The 24,529-nt window shown below is 43.0% G+C and overlaps 1 protein-coding gene across 1 annotated transcript in view; it reads left to right on the forward strand.

Annotated features, from left to right (window-relative positions):
- The window catches only part of SLC24A2 (solute carrier family 24 member 2), a 330,968-nt gene that overhangs the window by 200,968 nt on the left and 105,471 nt on the right, over positions 1–24,529 (forward strand). Inside the window, exon 5 of the mRNA XM_040417225.1 lies at positions 8,298–8,348. Coding sequence (XP_040273159.1) covers positions 8,298–8,348 — 51 coding nt within the window. The remainder of the gene's footprint in view (positions 1–8,297; positions 8,349–24,529) is intronic.

Below are 24,529 nucleotides of genomic sequence, written 5' to 3' on the forward strand. Positions count from 1 at the left end.
TATCATTGGTAGCCAGTGTGCGCCCCCCCGGCCCCCCTCCCTCTATTGTATTAATATCATTGGTGGCCAGTGCGGCCCCCCTCCCTCCCTTTATTGTATTATCATTGGTAGCCAGTGTGCGCCCCCCCCCCGGCCCCCCTCCCTCCCTCTATTGTATTATCATTGGTAGCCAGTGTGCGCCCCCCCAGCCCCCCTCCCTCTATTGTATTAATATCATTGGTGGCCAGTGCGGCCCCCCTCCCTCCCTTTATTGTATTATCATTGGTAGCCAGTGTGCGGCCCCCCCGGCCCACCCTCCCTCCCTCTATTGTATTATCATTGGTGGCCAGTGTGCGCCCCCCCCTCTATTGTTTTAATATCATTGGTGGCCAGTGTGCGGCCTCCCCTCTCCCCCCCCCCCCCCCCGATCATTGGTGGCAGCGGAGAGTTCCGATCGGAGTCCCAGTTTAATCGCTGGGGCTCCGATCGGTAACCATGGCAACCAGGACGCTACTGCAGTCCCGGTTGCCATGGTTACTTAGCAATATTAGAAGCATCATACTTACCTGCTGCGCTGTCTGTGACTGGCCGGGAGCTCCTCCTACTGGTAAGTGACAGGTCTGTGCGGCGCATTGCTTAATGATCTGTCACTTACCAGTAGGAGGAGCTCCCGGCCGGTCACAGACAGCGCAGCAGGTAAGTATGATGCTTCTAATATTGCTAAGTAACCATGGCAACCGGGACTGCAGTAGCGTCCTGGTTGCCATGGTTACCGATCGGAGCCCCAGCGATTAAACTGGGACTCCGATCGGAACTCTCCGCTGCCACCAATGATCGGGGGGGGGGAGAGGGGAGGCCGCACACTGGCCACCAATGATATTAAAACAATAGAGGGGGGGCTTGGGGGGGGCACACACTGGCCACCAATGATAATACAATAGAGGGAGGGGGGGCCGCACACTGGCTACCAATGATAATACAATAAAGGGAGGGAGGGGGGGCCGCACTGGCCACCAATGATATTAATACAATAGAGGGAGGGGGGGCCGCACTGGCCACTAATGAAATTAAAACTGGGGAGGGAGGGGGGTCTGCCCCCTGCTGCCTGGCAGCCCCTGATCTCTTACAGGGGGCTATGATACGCACAATTAACCCCTCAGGTGCCGCACCTCAGGGGTTAATTGTGCGGATCACAGCCCCCTGTAAGAGATCGGGTGCTGCCAGGCAGCAGGGGGCAGTCATGTACACAGTTCGTAGTATATTCTAACTAGAAGCGTCCCCATCACTATGGGAACGCCTCTGTGTTAGAATATACTGTCGGATTTTAATTTTTGCGAAGTGAAAACTCAGCACTGAAAAAGCTTTTATGCAGACGGATCTTCGGATCCGTCTGTATGAAAGTAGCCTACGGATCACGGACACGGATGCCAATCTTGTGTGCATCCGTGTTTTTTCACCGACCCATTGACTTGAATGGGTCCGTGAAACGTTGTCCGTCAAAAAAATAGTATTTTTTGGACGGATAGGATACACGGATCACGGCCGCGGATGACAAACGGTGCATTTTCTGAGTTTTCAACGGACCCATTGAAAGTCAAAGGGTCCGCAGAAAATCACGGAAAACGGAACAACGGCCACGGGTGCACACAACGGTCGTGTGCATGAGGCCTTATAGTTTAGAAAAAATTCTAAGTGTGAAAGTAGTTCAGACGGATCCGTCCAGACTTTACATTGAAAGTCAATGGGGACGGATCCGTTTGAAAATTGAGCCATATTGTGTCATCTTCAAACGGATCCATCCCCATTGACTTACATTGTAAGTCTGTACGGATCCGTTTGCCTCCGCACGGCAAGCAGCGTTCGGGTGTCCGCTTGCTGAGCGGAGGCTGAACGCTGCCAGACTGATGCATTCTGAGCGGATCCACATCCACTCAGAATGCATTGGGGCAGTACGGATGCATTCAGGGCCGCTTGCGAGCCCCTTCAAACGGAACTCACAAGCGGAGCCCCGAACGCTAATGTGAAAGTAGCCTAAGGCTACTTTCACACCTGCGTTAGGTGCGGATCCGTCTGGTATCTGCACAGACGGATCCGCAACTAAAATGCAAACGCTTGTATCCGTTCAGAACGGATCCGTTTGCATTACCATGAACAAAAAAAATAATAAAGAATTATTTTTTTTGTTCATGATAATGCAAACGGATCCGTTTTGACTTACATTGAAAGTCAATGGGAGGCGGATCCGTTTTCAATTGCACCATATTGTGTCAGTAAAAATGGATCCATCCCCATTGACTTAGGCCCCCTGCACACGGCCGTTTTTTTTTTCCCGTTTACTGGCCGTTTTTTGCGGTCTGTATACGGAACCATTCATTTCAATGGTTCCGCAAAAAAAACGGAATGTACTCCGTATGCATTCCGTTTCCGTATTTCCGTTTTTCCGTTCCGTCCTAACATAGAACATGTCCAATTATTGCCCGCAAATCAGGTTCCGTGGCTCCATTCAAGTCAATGGGTCCGCAAAAAAATGGAACACATACGGAAATGCACCTGTATGTCTTCCATTTCCTTTCCGTTTTTTGATGAACCATCTATTGAAAATGTTATGCCTAGCCCAATTTTATCTATGTAATTACTGTATACTGTATATGCCATACGGAAAAACGTAACGGAAAAACGGAACAGAAACGGAAGCACAACGGAAACAAAAAACGGAACAACGGATCTGTGAAAAACGGACCGCAAAACACTGAAAAAGCCATACGGTCGTGTGCAATAGGCCTTACATTGTAAGTCAGGACTGATCCGTTTGGCTCAGTTTCGTCAGACGGACAGCAAAACGCTGCAAGCAGCGTTTTGGTGTCCGCCTCCAGATCGGAATGGAGGCTGAACGGAGGCAAACTGATGCATTCTGAACGGATCCTTATCCATTCAGAATGCATTGGGGCTGAACTGATCCGTTTTGGGCCGCTTGTCCGAGCCTTGAAACGGATCTCACAGGCGGACCCAGAAACGACAGTGTGAAAGTAGCCTTAGCTGTATGACTAGCTGTAGGGCTCTCAATGTGCTCTTTTACTAGGATTAAAATAACACTGATATTGGATTACAACAAACTGTACATCTGGATAGTTAACCCTTCATGAGCTCTAATGGTAAATAAAACAGGCACTTTTAGCTTATAAGAGATAATTAGTTGAATTCTTGACAGCGTGTGGGCTATACAGACTGAAATTTTCATCTAATACTGTACCTGGGTGCAATAAAGTTAACAGAGCACAATTTAACAGCTGTGCACACCTTTGACATGCAGTAATTTTAGTCCGGCAGCCTTTCGCCGTGCACCGCCGTGCTGCGCCGGAGCTCCGCCCCCGTCCGCATTATAGTCAATGGGGACGGAGCGGCCGTCCATCGGCACGGCAAAATCGCCGCAGGACGGATCCGACATGGTGAACAGCATGTCGGATCCGTCCTGCCGCAAGTGTGAAAGTACCCTTACTGTAAAGTTAAGCAACTTTCTGGACTTTTCATGTCCGTGGATCCTCCAAAAATCAAGGAAGACCCACGGATGAAAAAACGGACACGGATCACGGAACAACGGAAAACGTTTTTGCGGACCGCAAAAAAAAACGTCCGTGTGCATGAGGCCTTATCCGTACATATTTGACTACAGCTCTTTCCATTTAGAAGGAAATTATGGTTGGGTAAGACGTTTATTGTTTGTGATTTATTAGATATAATTTATACTTAGAGACAATAGCTTACTTTCTTATGACCATACCATCTTCCTTTTTCTTCTGATAAAAAAACAAAACAAAAAAAACTTGCTCTAATTTACAAAGTGCTTTTCACTTTGTTGGGGGTCTTATTTCTAAAAGATTTTGGAGTGAAGACTTACATACACTAAAAAGTTAGAGATATCTGGCTTTTGGGTGAAATTTATATAAAACGTAAAAAGTTTAGGCTACAGTGATATTATATCATGAAAGTAGGGCATTTCAGTAGAAACATGCAATGGTGATTTCCTAATTTCAAACAATTTATTAAAAGAAAAGCCAACAACAGTGGTGGGTATACCCCCACAAAAAATGTCAATGTTTCAATAAGGGTGGATTCACATTAGCGTCCCTAATTCCGTTATAGTGTAATATAATGTAATTTATGGACGGAATGCAAAACGGAACCTTTAAGAGGCATTCTGTTTTGATCCTTCCTAATGCATTTCTATGGGCACAAATAATCGTTCCGTTTTGTTCCGTTATGTATGATAGAAAAAAAAGTCTTGTCAATGCTAATGTGAAACCACACTAACTTGTCATGTGGCCTTGAGCATCAATTACAGCTTGACAACGACATCTCATGCTGTTCACAAGTCGACTTATTGTCTGCTGAGGCATGGCATCCCATTCTTCTTGAAGGACGGTCATCGGGTCATTGAGGTTCTGGGGTACATAGTTATGAGCCTCTGCACGATGACTCAGCTGAGGTTTTCAATGGGATTCAGGTCTGTAGAAAGTGCATGCCATTCCATTTGAGGTACCCCAGTCTCCAGCAACCATTCCCTAATGATGCGACCTCGATGAGCTGGCGCATAGTCATACATGAATATGAAATTCGAAATTAGGCCTGTGTTATTCATGCAAAGGCACAAGCATTAGATTAATGATGTTATCCAAGTAGTATGTGCTTGTCACTGTACTATTCACTAAGTGTAGGGCAGTTCTGTATTGACTAAACATACCTGCCCACACTGTAACACCACCACCAAAGACTCGTCTGGTGACAACAGTGGCTGATGCATAGCGCTCTCCTTGACGTCTCCAACATCAGTGGCGGCCATCATTTTTGCTCGACTTTCATCAGTGAACAGCACTGAGGCCCACTGGTCCTTCGTCCAGTATAGATGCTCCCTGACCCATGCAAGACAATGACACCTGTGCCTGGTGGTGTGGCACCTGTGCCTGGTGACACCTGTGCCAAGTTTCGCAAACCTGTATATGTCAGGTGGCACAGGTGTCACCAGGCACAGGTGCCATACCACCAGGCACAGGTTTTAGGAAGATAGTAGATAGTATTAGGAAGTGGAGAAGAATATAAGATTAAAAGGGAGATAAGCTGCAAACACATGGGGATAGTATATTTGTTAAAATGCCCCTGTGGATTATTCTATATAGGGAGAACATTGCGTAAACTTAAAACGAGGATACATGAGCATATTAACAATATAAAGAAAGGGCTGGAAAGTCACAGTGTATCGATACATAAAAAAATAAAATGCATGGCAAGGCCTGTGGTTTGCAGGGGTGGAAAAGGTAAAGTCGGATTGGAGAGGAGGTGACCCCGTTAGACAGATAGATCGATGAGAAGTGGAATGGATATTTAAAATGAAGACACTACAGCCCCATGGTTTAAACATTAATTTTGACTTGAAGCCCTGTTTAGTGCAATAGCGTGAGGTAAACATAAGGTCTCTGCTTATTGGTTGAACAACAAGTGGGAGTGAAGAGGGTGTAACACAAGCCTATAGTAGAAAGCTATTGGTTGTTTGTTATCATGTGACTGTGGAAAAAGTTATGAATGAAGTTAAGAGATAAGGGAAGGAGGTAATTTTAATAAAATAGTACGGGAGGGACAGATTAAGAAGTTATTGAGGGATGTATGACTATGTTGGATATTGTTTGAAGAAATATTGGGAAAATTTGTAGCGCTCCAAATAGGAGCGGGATTGTATTGAGTTCTGATACCGGATATGATTTGTATATGTCTATATGTTTTTATGTACATCATTATTTATGTATGTATGTTCTCATGAATGTTTGTGGTCCTAAGGAAGAGTATGTGACATGTTCAATGGAATATGTAAAAAATTATTTAAAAGAGTGTATTTTATAGGGTGGGTGTTGCTGCAAATAAGGGAGGGGAAAGTTTGCAGATTAACCCTATATAAATGAAGTGTGTTGAGGAGGGTGTTATGGTCGCCCCTGAGGAAGCCTTATCGGTGAAACCTAGGTCGGGCAGTGTGGACTGATGGACCTGATTTTATGATTATTATAAGGCGTGTTTTCACGATTTTATTGTGAGTATATTAAAAAGTTTAATTAACTCGACTTTGCAACCCTTCACTATGTACCCGAAATTTTGATTCCGTCGTAAGGTTGCTTTGAGGAAAGGCTACTATCTGGCGGGACTCAAGTGTGTTGTCTGTGTCAAAGGAGATTGCCGCTTCTCTTGAGCTTGTGAATTGAGACGTATACCTGGCAGCACGACCACCTTTTGTATAAAATACCTTAAAGACTAATTCATTGTGATTTTAACCCGCATCACATGGAGGTCAGCTAAGCCGATCCGACATCAAGAAACGCATGGGTGAACTTTTTTTTTGTTTTAATTTTATTATTCTCAATTTTATACATTTTTTGACAGAGCATTAACATGATTGATAATGCTCTGTGCCTCTCTGTGACCTGTTTGCTACAAAATCACAGTGACAACTTTATCTCACTTTGATTTTGTAGTAAAAAGCTCACAGAGAGGCACAGAGCATTATCAATCATGTTAATGCTCCGTGTCTCTGCTGTCTGGAACAGGACTTGGATCTCTTTCACGCAGCGGATTACCCTCACGGCATCCACTCGTGTGAAAGAGCCCTAACTTTTTTGAGTAGTGTATGTATGGATTGTAGATTCTTGGTCATAACATCCATCTAACGTCTTCAGTGCTGATGGAGTCACATGTCCATTAGCTCTGTCCCAACTCCTTGTACACGGGTGGGGTGGTTATTCCTGTTTTTTTGCAAATTAGCCAATATGAATCAAACCAGCACTGAATAGGTTAGGTGCACACAGCATTATACAGGGCACTGCCATTTGCATGAGCCCTTATGCGTTTTGTAATTCCTCATTGTATTTCATTTTATATACTGTAGGTGCAGGCTTTATCACTAATATAGTTAAGCATGTATCTATCTATACACTAAAATTCATAGTTTTTTTTATCATTTTTTATTTTCTGACTGCATTATTTTAATTTTCTTTACATGCTTAAAGGGGTTGGCCTATCTCACACATTGGTGGCATATCGTGGTGGTATGCCAGCAATGTCACATAGGTGCCACCTCTGGGAGCTGCACCTATGTCTAGAACGTAGCCCCCAAAGTGAAGGAGAGTGTATCATGCAGGCGCTGGCATGCTCTCCATTCACTTCTATGGGACTTCCGAAAAGAGCCAAGCAAGCGCCCTTGGCTACTTCCGGAACTCCCATAGATGTGAATGGAGAGTACACAGCTCCATTCACCTCTGTGAGATTTCCGGAAATAGCTGAGCCGGTGCTCTGCGGTTTTCATCACTCCCTTTGCGCCTTTGTTTACTTTGGGGCCCCTTTCTAGTGATAGGTGCAGGTTCCAGAGGTGAGAACCATTGACATATGCTTTATAGCAAGAACGTAAACATAAGAAACCTGAGACAGAAAAAATGTTTAGAATTTATTTATATGCAAGAGTGTTGTGAGCATGCTCTGTAACATACATATAGGGAGTCCGGATCCATTGTTGTCAAAGATACTGTTTCAAGCAGCATTAGCTTTCAATATAATCCTGCCCTTCGGTAAGTTGACCGCTCAGTGACTGGTGTGAAAATTGCAATATTTCAGGTTTGTTACAAATGTGACAGTGACATGGAACTGGAAAAAAACCTCAAATATATTATTAAATGTGAACGTGTTTAACCTGAAATGTTTTTAAATTTAAACAACTGGTAATTTCCTGACAATATATTACCCTTAAAGAGGTTGTTCGATACCTAAAAAAATGTAGGGGTGCCCAGGCATGGGCTCAAAATAATAAAAGCTCCACATGGTCAGACAGTTCCGATTCCAGTGCTGCAGCCCCCTTCTCCATTTCTTGTGGTCCCCACTGGACAAGAAATACAATATGCCATTTGTCATGTCACTGCTGTCTGCCAATTAATAGTTTCAGTGGTGGTGTGCACTTTTTCTTCTTTGTTTTTTTTTATTTTGAACTACCTATAAAGTTTTTTAGGTCTCTGTCAACCCTCTTAAGAAATGCCACCAAGCTAATGCTACCAAATACAGTCTACATCATTCTAGTAAATGGGATAATAGAGTTGTCAAATCCTGCTACCACCATATGGCAGAAGTAACCATGTTTGCAAGTATTCTAATTGTAAATTAGAAGATTAAGTTAGAAACCTCCCTCAAATGAATACTAGCCATTACATGGGCCATTTTTACTTCTTGTATTCATTTGCCTGCAGTATTTTTTATTTCTGGAGCCTTAATCTTCTGTTTTTACTGTGATGTTATAGAACTTGGAGCATATGGAAAGCTAAAATATTATGACACTATGACTGAAGAAGGTAAGATTTTTTGGAAAATTTGCTAGTATTTTGTTGTTTGTATTGGCTTATTTGTACCTTTTATTTATATGATTATTCTTCATCCCTGCATGGTTCACCAAGGCTGCTGCAGTTGTTGGTGTTGGTGTTTGCCTGGTTTGATGTTGTTTGCCTTCAGTTGTGTTTCTTGTGTTTTTCAGATATACAGTACTGCTTGCCACAGTATTTGACCTTAGGGACGCCAAATGTGTACTAGTATGTTTGGCCAGAAAAGCATTATACGCTTATTATGACGTGTCTGTTACTTCATTTTATAATAGGAAGTTGCTTGAGGGTATAACTATACAGGAGATGTATTGCTTAATTATATTTACTTTTGACTTACTACCATATTATAACAGATAGCTGATTAGTAATTACAGGATGAAGGGCCTATTATGTTTTTGTGAAATGGATCTTTGTGAATTTCCATCTACTGTGCATTTCTGTTTCCTGACTAAAGTGTTATATGCATTTATCAATAGCTTTGAACATCGTCTGAATGCAGTTTTGGAAGCCAAAACCAGGAGTGAATAAAAAAAAGAAAAAAAAAAGTCATATCTGTCCTTTGTACTTTCTCTCTTTTTATGATCCACTCCCGATTTTGGCTTCCAAATCTGTGTGCAGAAAACTGACTGTGTGGCTGTACCCTAAAAACTGAGCTAAACTATGCACAAAGACATGTGAAATTATAGTAAGTAAAAACATATGACACCACATATTTAACTATACAAATAACCTGTGATGTGCGATATAAAAGAGCAACCTGTCACCAAAATTTCCCTTTTCTATGTTTGGACCAGTCTTGGTTGACTGATATCATAAATATACTTTACACTATGTAAAGGCTATTTTATTTCCAGTAACATGGACTAATCTTCCTGAAATTCAAATATTCACAATTTACATTATTTCACATGTAACCTCACATTTACTGCTGAGCAATAATTAATGTGACTGGAGAAAACCTAATAAACACATTTTAGAATACTCATAAAAGATTACTGTGTATATATATATAAGTTAAAGGGGTTTTCCAAGTGTTTGTTTTTTGTTTTTTTACTGATGACCTATCCTTATTTACTGATCAGAATCAGTGATAACATGGTACCTCAATCTGCCATATATAAACTTATCATTTACTTTTTATTTATCATGCATGTGAACACTATTAAATAAATACAATGGGAAATTCATGTTTTTCGTTTATCCCCCCTCCCAAAAAATAATAAAAGTTAATCAATAACTCATGTTCCCCAAAATAATACTAGTGAAAAGTACAACTCATCCTGCAAAAATAAGCCCTCCCAATGCTACATTGATAGTAAAAAAAAAAAAAGTTATGCCACTTGTAATAGATATCTATTATTTTTTTTTTTTTTGTATCTAAACAAAATAATAACTATACATGTTTGGTATTGAGCCGCAGAAATAGGTCATGTCATTTTAGAGCACAGTGTACGCCGTGATATCAAAACCCCAAAAACCTCAGTGGAATTGTGGATTTTTTTTTTTCAATTTTACCGCACAAAGAATTTTTTGCCTGTTTTCCAATACAACACATGGTAAATTAAGTGGCGACGTTAACAAATACATATTCTGCAAAAAATAAGTCCTCATATGGCTATCTGAAAATTAATATGGCTTTGGAAAAAAAAAATTATTCAGTACCAAAATTTTTCAATGCTAAACCCTCTCATGGTTGTCAATGAAAAAAGGTATAATGGCTCTAGGAAACATGGAAATGATATGCCATTAAAGCATGCCTGTCATTTCAGATAACATTCCAGAGTCAGCTGCTGTGTGTATACACAAGAGATAGAACTATATCTGACCATTACAAGACTTGTATCTGACATTTTTTATCAGTTTTCTCCTATACTGGCCACATCTATAATTCTCAGTTGTCTCTAAGCTGGTGGGTGGAGACTACTTCGTATCATGTATCCCAACACAGGAGATCCATCTCCCTAATTTTCTCTTATTCATTCATAATCACTCAGAAACACTGTACAGGGCATTATAGAGAACTACTTAGCAGTAGAGATGTGAACACAGCACTTGGTGTGTAATGTAACACTTAATGTTAGCTGCTGAAGCATGTGTGTATCTCTGTCTCTTTTCCACTCTGCTGCTCACTGCTCCTCCCCCTCCCCTCTCCCTAAACTTCTATGAGATGAAATGATTGTCAGTGGTCCCATAGACAGATTTCTTACACATTTCTGAGAGAAAGTTGTTTTTCTCTGATGAGATAAATTACATAATTTCCTATATTCGCCTGTACTGTTGATTTTTTTCAAAGGCACAAAATATCTTCTTTAAGGATTAATTAATGCATTTTATTTCCATTAATGCATTTCTCTTTATGAATATTAAATACAGTGAAACCTACCGAATATATGTTATGTATACTGACCATCTTCTTTGAAAAGATAAGTGCAATTTTGGGTGTTCACCTGAAAGAGTCGTCACTGTAATAGTTATTTACTTGAAAAGATCTACCGTAGATTCTGAATTCAATATTTTTTATTTACTGCAATCCAAATGAACTTGTTTTCAATGGAACTTCATTTGATAAGTTATTAAACAATGTGTATAATATATATTGGAAACATGAAATCTCGTCTGGTTACGGACATTATTTGATCAGTATTTTGCATCAGTATTTGTAAGCCAAAACCTACAAAGAAAAAGTATAATGGGAAGATTTGTGCATCTTCTGTGTATAGGACCTGGTTTTGGCTTACAAATACTGATGAAAAATACTGACCAAATTCGGACCTTGTGAATGCTGAGAGTTTACAGTATTTTATTACTCTTGCCAATAGGGACAGTACGACTCTGTTCACATGACCTATATGCATTCTTTTGAAAGGACACTAAGGGGGGAATTTATTATGAGGGTAATATTTGAAGTCAGTTTTGCTTTAGTCTGTGTTGACATACTTTATGCCATTTTTATCAGATGTCTCTTGTTTGATAAATTTGTCTTATCGTTATACCTAACACTTTTATAAAAGCTCATCAAGTTGTCCTACTCCGCCCTCCTACTGGAGTGAGATTGTGAATTTGTTTGCAACTTAAAAAAAATTGATAAATCTGCAGTGAAACTCATTAACATAGCTAACCACACTCATTGTCCCACCCATATTTCAAAACTGGAGTAAGTGGCGTAAGAATGCAAAAAGTCACAAAATGTTTGCCCAGGTTCGCCCAAAAAGTCTTTTTGAGGCCAGAATTCTGGAGTGTAGGCTATTGATGAGCGAGGACCAAAGTATTCGGGTGTTTGGCCCAAACACATTGCTACTTTCGTGTGCTCGGCCGAGCACCCGAGTATAATGGAAGTCAATGGGAGACAACCAGGCACCCCTGCTCAGAAGAGAAGAGGGTGTCTGGTTCATAAAAAAAAGGTTAGAAATTGATGGAAACCCCATCAAAATGGTTTGGAAATAGCATTAAGAGGATAGCTGGTTGCGTCTTAGACTCCTATTATCTACAGCATACAATAGACAACGACACAAAGCCTGTATGCCAAAAGCCAGGTATGTGCAAGCCATCAATCTATCCATAAAACACAGGGGTGTGGAAATCGTATCGCCTGGGACATGCAGTTCCGGGCACCGGGCAGGTCATTTGTTCAGTAGCTTAGCCCTGCAGCGAGCAAGTAGCAGGGCTGAGATGGCTCTGTTTACCGGAGCATTGGATCGGCGAGGAGCTGGGCGTAGAGAGGCATTCCCATGGTGATGGGGACGCTTGAAGTTAAAATATACCATCGGATTGGAGAAAACTCTGATCCGATGGTATTATCTAAACCCGAGGTGTTCCCATGGTGATGGGGACGCACCTCTGACAGGGCGCTACCATCCGTGGCACCTGAGAGGTTAATTGTGCGGATGGCAGCTCCATGTCAGAGATCGGGTGCTGGGAATGTTTCTACAATGTTTGCATTGGTGGGCAGTGCGCCCTCCCCCCCTCCCCGGTATTAAAATCATTGGTGGGCAGTGCGCCCTCCCCCCCCTTCTCAGTATTAAAATCATTGGTGGGCAGTGCGCCCTCCCACCCTCCATCATTGGTGGCAGCGGCAGTTTCGATCGGAGTCCCAGCAGTGTAATGCTGGGGCTCCGATTGGTTACCATGGCAGCCAGGATGCTACTGAAGTCCTGTCTGCCATGGTCAGTTACTCAGCAGCATTATACTTACATGCGCTGTGGCCGCCTGGCGCTCCTTCTTCTTGTAACTCACAGGTCTGTGCGGCGCATTGCTATAAGCATAAGCAATGCGCCGCACAGACCTGTGAGTTACAATGCTGGGACTCCGATCGGAACTGCCGCTGCCACCAATGATGGGGAGAGGGAGGGCGCACTGCCCACCAATGATTTTAATACCGGGGAGGGGGGGTGGAGGCGGTACTGCCCACCAATGATTTTAATACTGGGAGGGGGGGGCACACTACCCACCAATGCAAACATTGTAGAAACATTCCCAGCACCCGACCTCTGACAGGGAGCTCCCGTCTGCGCAATTAAGCCCTCAGGTGCCGCGGATGGCAGCGCCCTGTCAGAGGTGCGTCCCCATCACCATGGGAACACCTCGGGTTTAGAATATACCATCGGATCAGAGTTTTCTCTAATCCGATGATATACTTTAACTTCACCATGGGAATGCCTCTGTGTTAGAATATACCATCGGATCTGAAAACTCAGATCTGAAAAAGCTAATAGTAGCTGCGGTGACAGAGCCGGGGGCTTGGTGTAGTGACAGCTGGGGAAGAAGAAATGACAGAGCTGGAGGGGGGGAGCAATGAAAGGTTCTGTCATGTCTCCTGTTCGGGGGGAGGAGCAGTGACAGAGCCGTTACAGAGCCAGGGGCATTGATAGAACTCTCAACTCTGCCAGCATCCCTCAGAGGACCCCCTTTCTGAAGGTGTTGTCAAACTGAATAGAATTCAGTTTGCCTAGGAAGGCAGGTTTCATATCCGTTTTTGTGAAAGTGTATCATGTCATCTCAAAATCTTCTTAATTTTGGCTTTAAGAAAACAAGCAAACAAGATGGGGCCAAACAAGGTGGGGCCAATGTGTCTCAAAGTCATAGCCCCTGCGATAGTAGAAGCTCAAATCCTACTGCTCTATCAAGAGACAAAAAGTATGATACAGAGAAAAGAAAGAGAGCATTTCAACCTCACTGGAAAGATTCCTGGCCTTGGCTTCTTTTGAAGGAGAGCGAGGGGGAAGAAAAGATGTATTGTGAAATTTGCTTAAAATACCCTACCATAGCAAAGAGTCACTCTGGATCTAATAGGAATGCCTTTGTAAGTGGCTGTGTCACGGGAAGGGAAGGTAGAAGGAAGTGCACCCCGTAGACTGCCACCCTCAACCCTGTCCCTGCCTACTTGCACCACCCGCCCTAGGTGACGGGGCGCAACTGGGCGATGGTCCCTAACCTCCGTAAGTGCCGGGTAGGGGAGGAAGGAACAGAGAGGGTACCAGACAGCTAGGTAGAGAACGGTACGCGAGATGCAGGCAGACAAATGGACAAGGAAGTGGACAAGAGAGAGGTACCCTGTGAAGGAGAAGGCAAAGGCGGGTCAGCTAGCCGAGGTCAGTCCGGGAGGTCACGTCAATACAAAGGGAAGAGGCAGGTGGCAAATCCGAGAACGAGCCGAGGTCAGAATCCGAAATGTAGCGTCAAAACCAAGGGAGCAGGCAAAGGGAGATCAGGAAACAGTCAAGGTCAAATTCCAGAGGTCAATCAATAGAGTAGCTAACAATACACACAGCCTAAGAGACTAAAATCACAGGCAACCTGTAGTTAGCAGGCCGCCTGTATTTATAGTGGGGAGTGAGGGTCATGTGACGTGGCCAGCGTCACATGACAGACAGACAAGTCGAGCACCGAGTGATCAGCTCGGCGCTCAAGGCAGACCTAGGAGCAGGGAGCCTCCCAGCTAGCAAAGCCGCCCTGGGAACGAGGCCAAACACAGATCCTCGCTCCCGAAGCTAAGCAGCAGGTCTGCGGCTGATGGGAGACCGAGTGTGCCTTCGGCGCCCCGTTACAGGCTGTGATAAATTTCGCACTGAACCAATTAAAGCTCACGAAACAAGCAAAGCCCACATGGCATGCTGCTCGTGGTTCAAACAAGAAAATAAAAAAGCACTTGTGCAGTCTGAGGCATCAGCAAGTACAGCAACTAGCAGTGGCAGTTCTGCAGTTCAGTCAGAGCAGCCCATTATTGTTAAAGCACTACAAAAACTGAAGGAGGTAGAAAGGAATAGACTAACTATTTTATTTAGCAATGCATACTTAATTGCAAAACAAGGGAAGCCTCTTTCAGACATGGATATGTTATGCTGAGCAATGATAAAGGCGGGTGTGGACTTAGAAAAAAAACTACACTAATCGTGAAAAAGCTGCTGAACTTATCAAATATGAAGCAGGAATTATTAGACGGGACATCAAAGAGATTGTGAGAAATTCAAGGTTTGAGCATGCACATGCTGCAGGTGTGCTAGATGCAATTGATAAAGGTCTTAAACACCTGTCTTTGGATATGAAACATCTGAGGTCTCCAGAACTGCCTGGTCCAACACTTATCTCTGTAAATTTTGATGGTGCTGCTGTAATGATGGGTTCAAAAGGTGGTGTAGCAGCACTGATAAAGAACGACATTCCATATCTGCTGCCTGTACACTGTGTACACACAAGCTTCAACTGAGGATTCTAGATGCAGTAAAGAACAATCCTTACATTGTTAGTTTCGAAGAAACTTTGAAATGGGTTTTTACATTCTACTGGAATAGATGCAAAAGAAATTGCAAAAGTAATAGAACAAAGTTTTGCTCACTTCAGTGACATTAAGCAAGTGAGATGGGTTTCAAGTTAAAAAAGGGCCCTAAAAGCAATGCAGCAAAACTTGCAAACTGTTGTTTTGCATCTTGGCCAAGTTGGTACTGGGACTGATGAGTCTTCAGCTAAAGCAAGGAAATATCTAAAATCAATCACAAGTGTGAATTTTCTCTCTAACCTGTACATTTTGAGAAATATTCTTGAGCCTGTATCTCAGCTGTCAGAATTTTTTCAATCAAATGACCTACTGCTACTAGATGTGAAGCCTGCTTTGGAGAAATGTGCAATAAGACTGAGTGGCTTAAAGCTTGATCCCGGGGAAAACATGAAGCAGTTTAATAGACTGTACCACCCAGAGGAGAGAAGATTTGGAGATCAATCTACTTAGGGGTGGGAGATTCAATTGTCAGGCCAGTGCCCACCAGCTGCTAGCATCTACATTGTAGATTACATTGATGAAAGATTCTCCATTTTTGATTCTATGCCATCCCGTGGATTCCAAGTGTTTGACTACACACTATGGCTAGAAGGCAGAGAGGACCTACACTGCTCAAAAAAATAAAGGGATCACAAAAATAACACATCCTAGATCTGAGTTAATTAAATATTCTTCTGAAATACTTTGTTCTTTACATAGTTGAATGTGCTGACAACAAAATCACACAAAAATTAAAAAATGGAAATCAAATTTTTCAACCCATGGAGGTCTGGATTTAGAGTCACACTCAAAATTAAAGTGGAAAAACACACTACAGGCTGATCCAAATTTGATGTAATGTCCTTAAAACAAGTCAAAATGAGGCTCAGTAGTGTGTGTGGCCTCCACGTGCCTGTATGACCTCCCTACAACGCCTGTGCATGCTCCTGATGAGGTGGCGGACGGTCTCCTGAGGGATCTCCTCCCAGACCTGGACTAAAGCATCTGCCAACTTCTGGACAGTCTGTGGTTTTGAGCAGTGTAGGTGGATAGAGCGAGACATGATGTCCCAGATGTGCTCAATTGGATTCAGGTCTGGGGAACGGGCGAGCCAGTCCATAGCATCAATGCCTTCGTCTTGCAGGAACTGCTGATACACTCCAGCCACATGAGGTCTAGCATTGTCTTGCATTAGGAGGAACCCAGGGCCAACCGCACCAGCATATGGTCTCACAAGGGGTCTGAGGATCTCATCTCGGTACCTAATGGCAGTCAGGCTACCTCTGGCGAGCACACGGAGGGCTGTGCGGCCTTTCAAAGAAATGCCACCCCACACCATTACTGACCCAATGCCAAACCGGTCATGCTGGAGGATGTTGCAGGCAGCAGAACGTTCTCCACGGCGTCTCCAGACTATGTCACGTCTGTCACATGTGCTCAGTGTGAACCTGCTTTCATCTGTGAAGAGCACAGGGCGCCAGTGGCGAATTTGCCAATCTTGGTGTTCTCTGGCAAATGCCAAACGTCCTGCACGGTGTTGGGCTGTAAGCACAACCCCCACCTGTGGACGTCGGGCCCTCATATCACCCTCATATAGTCTGTTTCTGACCGTTTGAGCAGACACATGCACATTTGTGGCCTGCTGGAGGTCATTTTGCAGGGCTCTGGCAGTGCTCCTTCTGTTCCTCCTTGCACAAAGGTGGAGGTAGCGGTCCTGCTGCTGGGTTGTTGCCCTCCTACGGCCTCCTCCACGTATCCTGATGTACTGGCCTGTCTCCTGGTAGCGCCTCCATGCTCTGGACACTACGCTGACAGACACAGCAAACCTTCTTGCCACAGCTCGCATTTATGTGCCATCCTGGATAAGCTGCACTACCTGAGCCACTTGTGTGGGTTGTAGACTCAGTCTCATGCTACCACTAGAGTGAAAGCACCGCCAGCATTCAAAAGTGACCAAAACATCAGCCAGGAAGCATAGGAACTGAGAAGTGGTCTGTGGTGACCACCTGCAGAACCACTCCTTTATTGGGGGTGTCTTGCTAATTGCCTATAATTTCCACCTGTTGTCTATCCCATTTGCACAACAGCATGTGAAATTGATTGTCACTCAGTGTTGCTTCCTAAGTGGACAGTTTGATTTCACAGAAGTGTGATTGACTTGGAGTTACATTGTGTTGTTTAAGTGTTCCCCTCATTTTTTTGAGCAGTGTATATACATATGGCAGAGCTGACCTTAAGGAATTGTTAGATTATTACGGCATTCTTTTCTCGGCTGAAGAAAAGTCTGCTATCTTCGAAGAGTTTTGTGGACTAAAGGCACACATGAAAAATTTGAAAGATAAAAACATAAAAGTTTTGCTAGCATATTCTTCTATGTTGTCATCAAAACCATCTACTCTGTGTAATACTGTATATTGAAGGTTGTGGAGATGATGTTCACAGTTAGTGTTTCAACAGCTGAGGCAGAACGGGTATTTTCTGCCATAAATGTACTTAAAAACCCACTTAGAACAAGACTTCAGCAGGATATGCTGCAGGACTTCATGCTCATTAAAATGGAGGGAACTGAATATGAGGAATATGACCCCAGCAGAGCTATTTAGTATTGGCTTATATCTGGCGGAACAAAGCATGTGGGTGGACATAAGAGGCCTCATGAGGTTGACTCTGCTTAAAGTGTACTTGTCATAACAGAGAGGCACTGTCATTTAATTTTCCTTTATGTGTTATGTTCAGTTCAAGCTGAAGTAAGTAAGTTCAAGCTGAAGTAAGCTACAGTTCTCGTTTGGAAATCTGTTCTGTTTAAGCTTACAATCTATTTTTGGGTTTGTTTGATTGAATTACAGTACATTTTGGGCCTGTCTTCTAAGTTGCTATCAATAAAGACCTTATTTAAATATGGTTTTGATTTAAAATTATTTTCTGTATCAGAACAAGTAAATCGAGCCCCCGCTTTAGTCCTTCAACAAGTAGTTGTTTTTTTCATTTCCATACCCCTGAAAACAGATGACCGGCTTAGTCAGCATACCTTACAATGGCAGCCTTGTGCACTATGAGATATTCCAAACCAGTTCTCATCTGACTGAGAACCAGTAAACCTCAAAGTTATTTTGCATCTTGAATGGCTTGGGTGGACCTGCACACCTAGATCAATATCATTAGGGCGACAAAAAGTTTTCAGATTGTCCTAACATAATATTCAATAACCTTTCTATACAGTTTTGTCATGTAAAAACTCATTTGCAAAAATATGGGCTTATGGGAAAGACATGCAAATGAGCAGAATCTGCCTTGTTTTTCAGCTGTCATAAGACTATGAAAACCAATAGAGGGTGCTATTGAGTTATGAACAGCGCCCTCTATTTGTTTCATAGTCTTATGACGGGACAAATATTCTTGTCAGAAGACTATGAAACCAATAGAGGGCGCTGTTCATAACTCAATAGCGCCCTCTATTGATTTCATAGTCTTCTGACAAAAATATTAGACTGATTCTTATGACAAGCTTATTAGTGTAGCCTTTTGCATGGAAAATGCATGCGATTAGAATATTCACAATTAGAATATTTGCGATCTACACTAGGATGATAATATCTGACACTGGGAAAGCTGGGTAATAAAACGCGATCTATACTGAGTTTTTACCCAGCTTTTCCAGTGTCAGATATTATCACTGACTTACTACATAATTATTACATAATATTCTCTATATTGCTATATATACATTTTTTTGAATATTCGTAATATGTGTAGATCGCGAATATTCTAATCGTGAATATTCTAATCACGAATTTTCCATCCAAAAGGCTATACTAATAAGCTTGTCATAAGAATCAGTCTAATATTCTATGAGACCAATAGAGGGCGGTATTGAGTTATGAACAGCGCCCTCTATTGGTTTCATAGACTTCTGACAAGAATATTTGTCTCGTCATAAGACTGTGACAGCTAGTCTTATGACAGCTGAAAAACAAGTCAGATTCTGCTCATTTGCATGTCTTTCCCATAAGCCCATGTTTATGCAAATGAGTTGTTACATGAGAAAACAGTATAGAAAGGTTATTGAATATTATATTAGGACAATTAGAAAACTTTTTGTCTCCCTAATGATATTGATCTAGGTGTGCAGGTCCACCCAAGCCATTCAACAGATGCAAAATACCTTTGAGGTTTACTGGTTCTCAGTCAGATGAGAGCTGGTTTGGAATATCTCATAGTGCACAAGGCTGCCATTGTAATCTGGCTGGCTGTTATCTGTCTCATGGATAGATAGATGGCTTGTACATACCTGGCTTTTGGCATATAGCCTTTTTGTGGTTGTCTATTGTATATCGTACATAATAGGAGTCTACGACACATCCAGCTATCCTCTTAATGCTGTTGCTAAACCATATTGATAGGGTTTCCATCAATTTCTAACCTTTTTTTATGAACCCGATTTTTTTTATGAACCAGATACTCTTCCGAGCAGGGGGTGCCTGGTTGTCTCCCATTGACTTCCATTGCATAAAATTGTATTGGAGCACCCAAATTATTTGGCCGAGCAAGCCAAACAGGTATTCGGCCGAGCATGTTCGCTCATCACTAGTGTATGCATGATAAATCAGGGCCTATGTTTTGTTTGTGTTATTATTAATTTAGAAAAATATTGCCTTTTAGTCTATATTTGCATCACATTCCCCCATATGTGTTAAAGGGGTTGTCCAAGTTATATTTATTGATGACCTATCCTCAGGATAGGTCATAAATATCAGATCAGCTGGGGTCCGACACCCAGCACCCCCGCCGATCAGCTGTTTGAAGAGAAGGCGCGCGCCGTGCCAGCGCTGCCTCCCCTTCACTGTTTACCTTTTAGCCCTTGCATCTGCAGCGGTGAGCAGGTGTAATTACATCCAAGCCGTCCCATTCATTTCAATGGTACGGATCGCTCCTATAAAAGTGTATGGGAACGATCCGTCCCATTGAAATGAATGGGACGGTTAGGTGTAATTACACCTGCTCACCGCTGTAGATGCAACGGCTAGAAGGTAAACAGTGAAGGGGAGGCAGCGCTGGTACGGCTCGCGCCTTTTCTTCAAACAGCTGATCGGCGGGGGTGCCTGGTGTCGGACCCCAGCCGATCTGATATTGAAGACCTATCCTGAGGATAGGTCATCAATAAATATAACTTGGACAACCCCTTTAAGGGACCAAAAGGAGTACTTGAGTAGCTTTGAAAGGGGAGGTGGAACATTCCCTCATATTTCCCAAGATAATGTTTCCTGTCACCTTGAATTACATTCTGGTCCTCATTTTGCTTTAAATAGATGTATTGGAAAAAGGATCTCCCAAACCTCATGTAAACCTAGCTTGAATCCTGAACAAAAAACAACAGTACTTTTCAATAGGATGCTCTTGTTGTTGAAAGAGCCCTAGAGATATCATTTAATTGAACACTCTCAAGAGGATATCCTAATATAACAGTAATTTTAACTGTAAAAACAGTGACAGATGCTTTGTAAGTGTCAGGGTACGGTCAGTGTTTCTGATTCTGTATTTTAACACCAAATGAAGGCGACATAGGACATTCACATTTAATTGCTCTGCGCAATCTCTGATTAAGACCCCTTTTCTAGGTTATAAGTCATCACATCTGAAACATCTGTGCAGGAGGTTCACAGCTTTCAATTCTGGCAGTATTCCACTTACAGTGTTACCCTTCTGTTTAACCTTCACATACAAATTAAACTGAGGAGGCAAAAGGGAAAGGACAGATGTCCGGCTATAATACTATGGGGGAGAGTGTTGATGAATTTTAGTGAAAGATTATTTATTATACAAAGATACTGTAGCATCTGATTACTGTAAACATGTAACATGAGCACACACACATAGTAGTATTCCTCATTGCCACAGATAAAAGGTCTGCAGCTGCTGATGACATAGCTATACATCTACATTTCTCTGAGGGTTCTCTAGGGTTTATAAGTATCAGATTGGGGTACACACATGCTTGTTTTAGTTTCACATCTAAGAAATTAACTTCTTCCCGACACAGCCAGTTTTCACCTTCCTGACAGCCTCCTTTTCCAAATCTGACATTTGTCACGTTATGTGGTAATAACTTAAAGGGAACCTGTCACCAGTTTTATGGTGTCCTAACTAAGGGCAACATAAATAAGTGACTGATTCTCTTAGCAAAATGCTGGGTCACTTTCTTTAATTGACCCAGTCAATCTGCCAACATCTTGTATTGAAAAGCTCCAGCTGATAATGATGAGTCATGAATATTTATGAGCTCCTGACTCTCCCTGCCTACCTGCTGCTGATTGACAGTTATTTTCCATATGAATCAGCAGCAGGTGGGCAGGGGAGTGGCTATAGCTGTTAATTAAATAAACGCTGGACTCACTGACATCACGCTGGACTCAAATTAGCTCATTAGCATGCGGCATGTGGCATCTTTGTGTGTATATTATGAGGTAACCATCTGTCACACCAGTAAGTGAATACATCTAAGGCACTTTTTAGTAGTTAATGATTGTATATAATTAGTTAGATTATAATCAAATATCCACATGACAGGTTCCCTTTAAGAATGCTTTTAGTAATCAAAGTGATTGTGTGTTGCTGTTTTTTTTTGTGACACATTATACTTCATGTTAGTGGTAAGTTTGTGTTGATATGTTTTATTTATAAAAATTTCAAAAATTTTTTTTATAGAAAATTAGGAAAAGTTTGCAATTTTGTAAATATGACTGTGCTTTTAAGACAGATAGTGATACCTCGCAAAATAGTTAATAATTAACATTCACCATATGTCTACTTTATGTTTCTATCATTTTGTAAATGTCATTTTATTTTTTTTAAAGAAGGTTATAAGGCTTATACCTTTACAAGTGCTTTTTTTTTCAAATTTTGTTCGGTTTGAGCATCGCTATGCTCGGCACGTGGCGGTACAAGGCCGAGTACCGCATGTGCTCGAGCGCCATGCTCGAGTCTCCTCCCCGCACATTTTGCGGCTGCTATGCAGCCAATAAACGTGCAGGTAAGTACTGCCCTCACTGTAATGCCAGTAGCCATGTTGGCTACTGGCATTACAGTGATTGGCTGGCCAGAACACGTCATCGGGTGCTATATAGCACCCGATGACGCATGTTCGGCTTATTTGTAGTCAGGGAGAGCTGCACTTCGGAAGGGACAGAGAGCGTAGGGAGTCTGATCGCAATCAATTCAGTAGAAAAACGTTTCAAAGACCCAAAAGTCCTTTTAAGGACTATTGTGTGTGGTAGTATTTTATAGCTACAGTACAATTTTTTTTCCCCCATCATTTTCAATACTTGTTATATAGAGGGTGTCTGCAGTGACTAGAGACATCTGTCCAATACCTTATGTGTGCCAGGGCCAGAAATTGGAGAAATATAACTGAAAATGTATATATTTTTTCCATCATTTTCAATACTTTTCATATAGAGGGTGTCTGCAGTGACTAGAGACCTCTGTCCAATACCCTCTGTGTCAGGGCCAGAGATTCGAGAAATATAACTGAAATTACTATATTTTTTCCATCATTTTCAGTAATTTTTCTATAGAGGGTGTCTGCAGTGACTAGAGACATCTGTCCAATACCTTCTGTGTGTCAGGGCCAGAGACTGGAGAAATATAACTGAAAATTACTATATTTTTTCCATCATTTTCAATATTTTTTCTATAGAGGGTGTCTGCAGTGACTAGAGACATCTGTCCAATACCTTCTGTGTGTCACGGCCAGACATTGGAGAAATATAACTGAATTCTATTTTCCTTTTTACGTACTTTTTCCATATACTGTGCTTGCTGTGAACTGTGACATCCGTGCCACATCTTGTGTGTCAAGCATGCATATAATATTTAATATGCACAAGGCGAGCAGTAAGGGACAGGGAAGTGGCTATGATGCTGATGGTTCACACAGAGGCCGTGGCCCTGGGCGCGTTCAAACTGTGCCTGCTGCCAGAGCACAAGAAAAACAATCATCCACGATACCTAGCTTCATGTCCCAGTTTGCAGTTAGTGCGACCAGGTGGTCAGTTGGTTAAGCACCACCCTGTCTTCCACCAAGTCCAGTCTCAGTAGCCAAGAGTCTGGTCAACAGAATCCTCTCCCTGATCCTCCTTTCTCCCACCATGGAGAGTCTGGCCAAATAAGGGATCCCACACTCGGAAATTCCGAGGAGCTCTTTTCATCGCCATTACTTGATTTGGCCCTCTCGCCAAGCACACTTGAAGAGGGACATGAGATCTTGTGCCCTGATTCCCAACCTCTTGAGCATCCTCAGTCACAAGATGACGGTTGGGAACGGCAATTCGTGTTTAATGAGGTGGATGATGATGAGACACAGTTGCCAATGAGTCAACCGCAATTACTGTCTCAAGAGGTTGATGAAGAGGAAGAGACACAGTTGTCAATCACTGAGGTTGTGGTTAGGCCAACAAATCAAGAGGATGATCAGAGTGAGGAAGGGAAGAGGAAGTGGTGGACGATGAGGTCACTGACCCAACCTGGGAAGGTGGAAAGCCGAGCAAGAACAGCAGTACAGATAGGGAAGGATCTGCAGCACCGCAACAGGCTGGAAGAGACAGTGGGGTGGCAAAAGGGAGAAGGCGGGTCACACCAAACAGGCCCACAACTGTTCCACCGAGCACCCCCTTGCGTAAATCTCTCTTGCCAACGGGAAGGTGTTCCGCAGTATGGGGCTGTTTTGAGGAAAGTGCAGACAATAAAAGAATAGTAGTTTGCAACCTGTGCCAGACCAAATTGAGCCGGGGCGTGAACACTAGCAACCTCACCACCACCAGCATGATCCGCCACATGGTATCCAAGCACCGTAATAAGTAGGACAAACGCCTGGGTCCACAATCTGTGTCTGCGAGTGACACCACTGCCTCCTCTTCCCCTATGGTACGTGCTGGCCAATCGCCTGTCGAAGGCGCAGGCGAGGATGCCTCCTGCCCTGCACCTGGACCTTCGCAAGTACCATCAGCGACCACATCCACTTCCTTGTCCCAGCGCAGCATCCTAATGTCATTACCCCAGGCATTTCAACGCAAGCGCAAATACCCAGCCACCCACCCACCCACCCACCCACAGGCCATAGCATTAAATGCGCACCTTTCAAAATTACTGGCCCTGGAAATGTTGCCAAAACGTCACACGTGCCCTGACCAACGCAGTTACTGGGAAGGTCTACTTAACCATAGACACATGGACAAGTGCATTTGGCCAGGGACACTACATTTTCCTGACGGCACGCTGGGTGAACATTGTGGAGGCCGGGAGTGAGTTATACCCTGGGATGGCACAGGTGCTACCGACGCCGAGGATTGCGGGCCCTAATTCCATCAGGGTTTCCGCCAGCACCTACGTTAGTGGCTCCAACCCCCAC

Source organism: Bufo bufo, chromosome 2, assembly GCF_905171765.1.
Source record: "Bufo bufo chromosome 2, aBufBuf1.1, whole genome shotgun sequence".
NCBI classification, from domain to species: domain Eukaryota; kingdom Metazoa; phylum Chordata; class Amphibia; order Anura; family Bufonidae; genus Bufo; species Bufo bufo.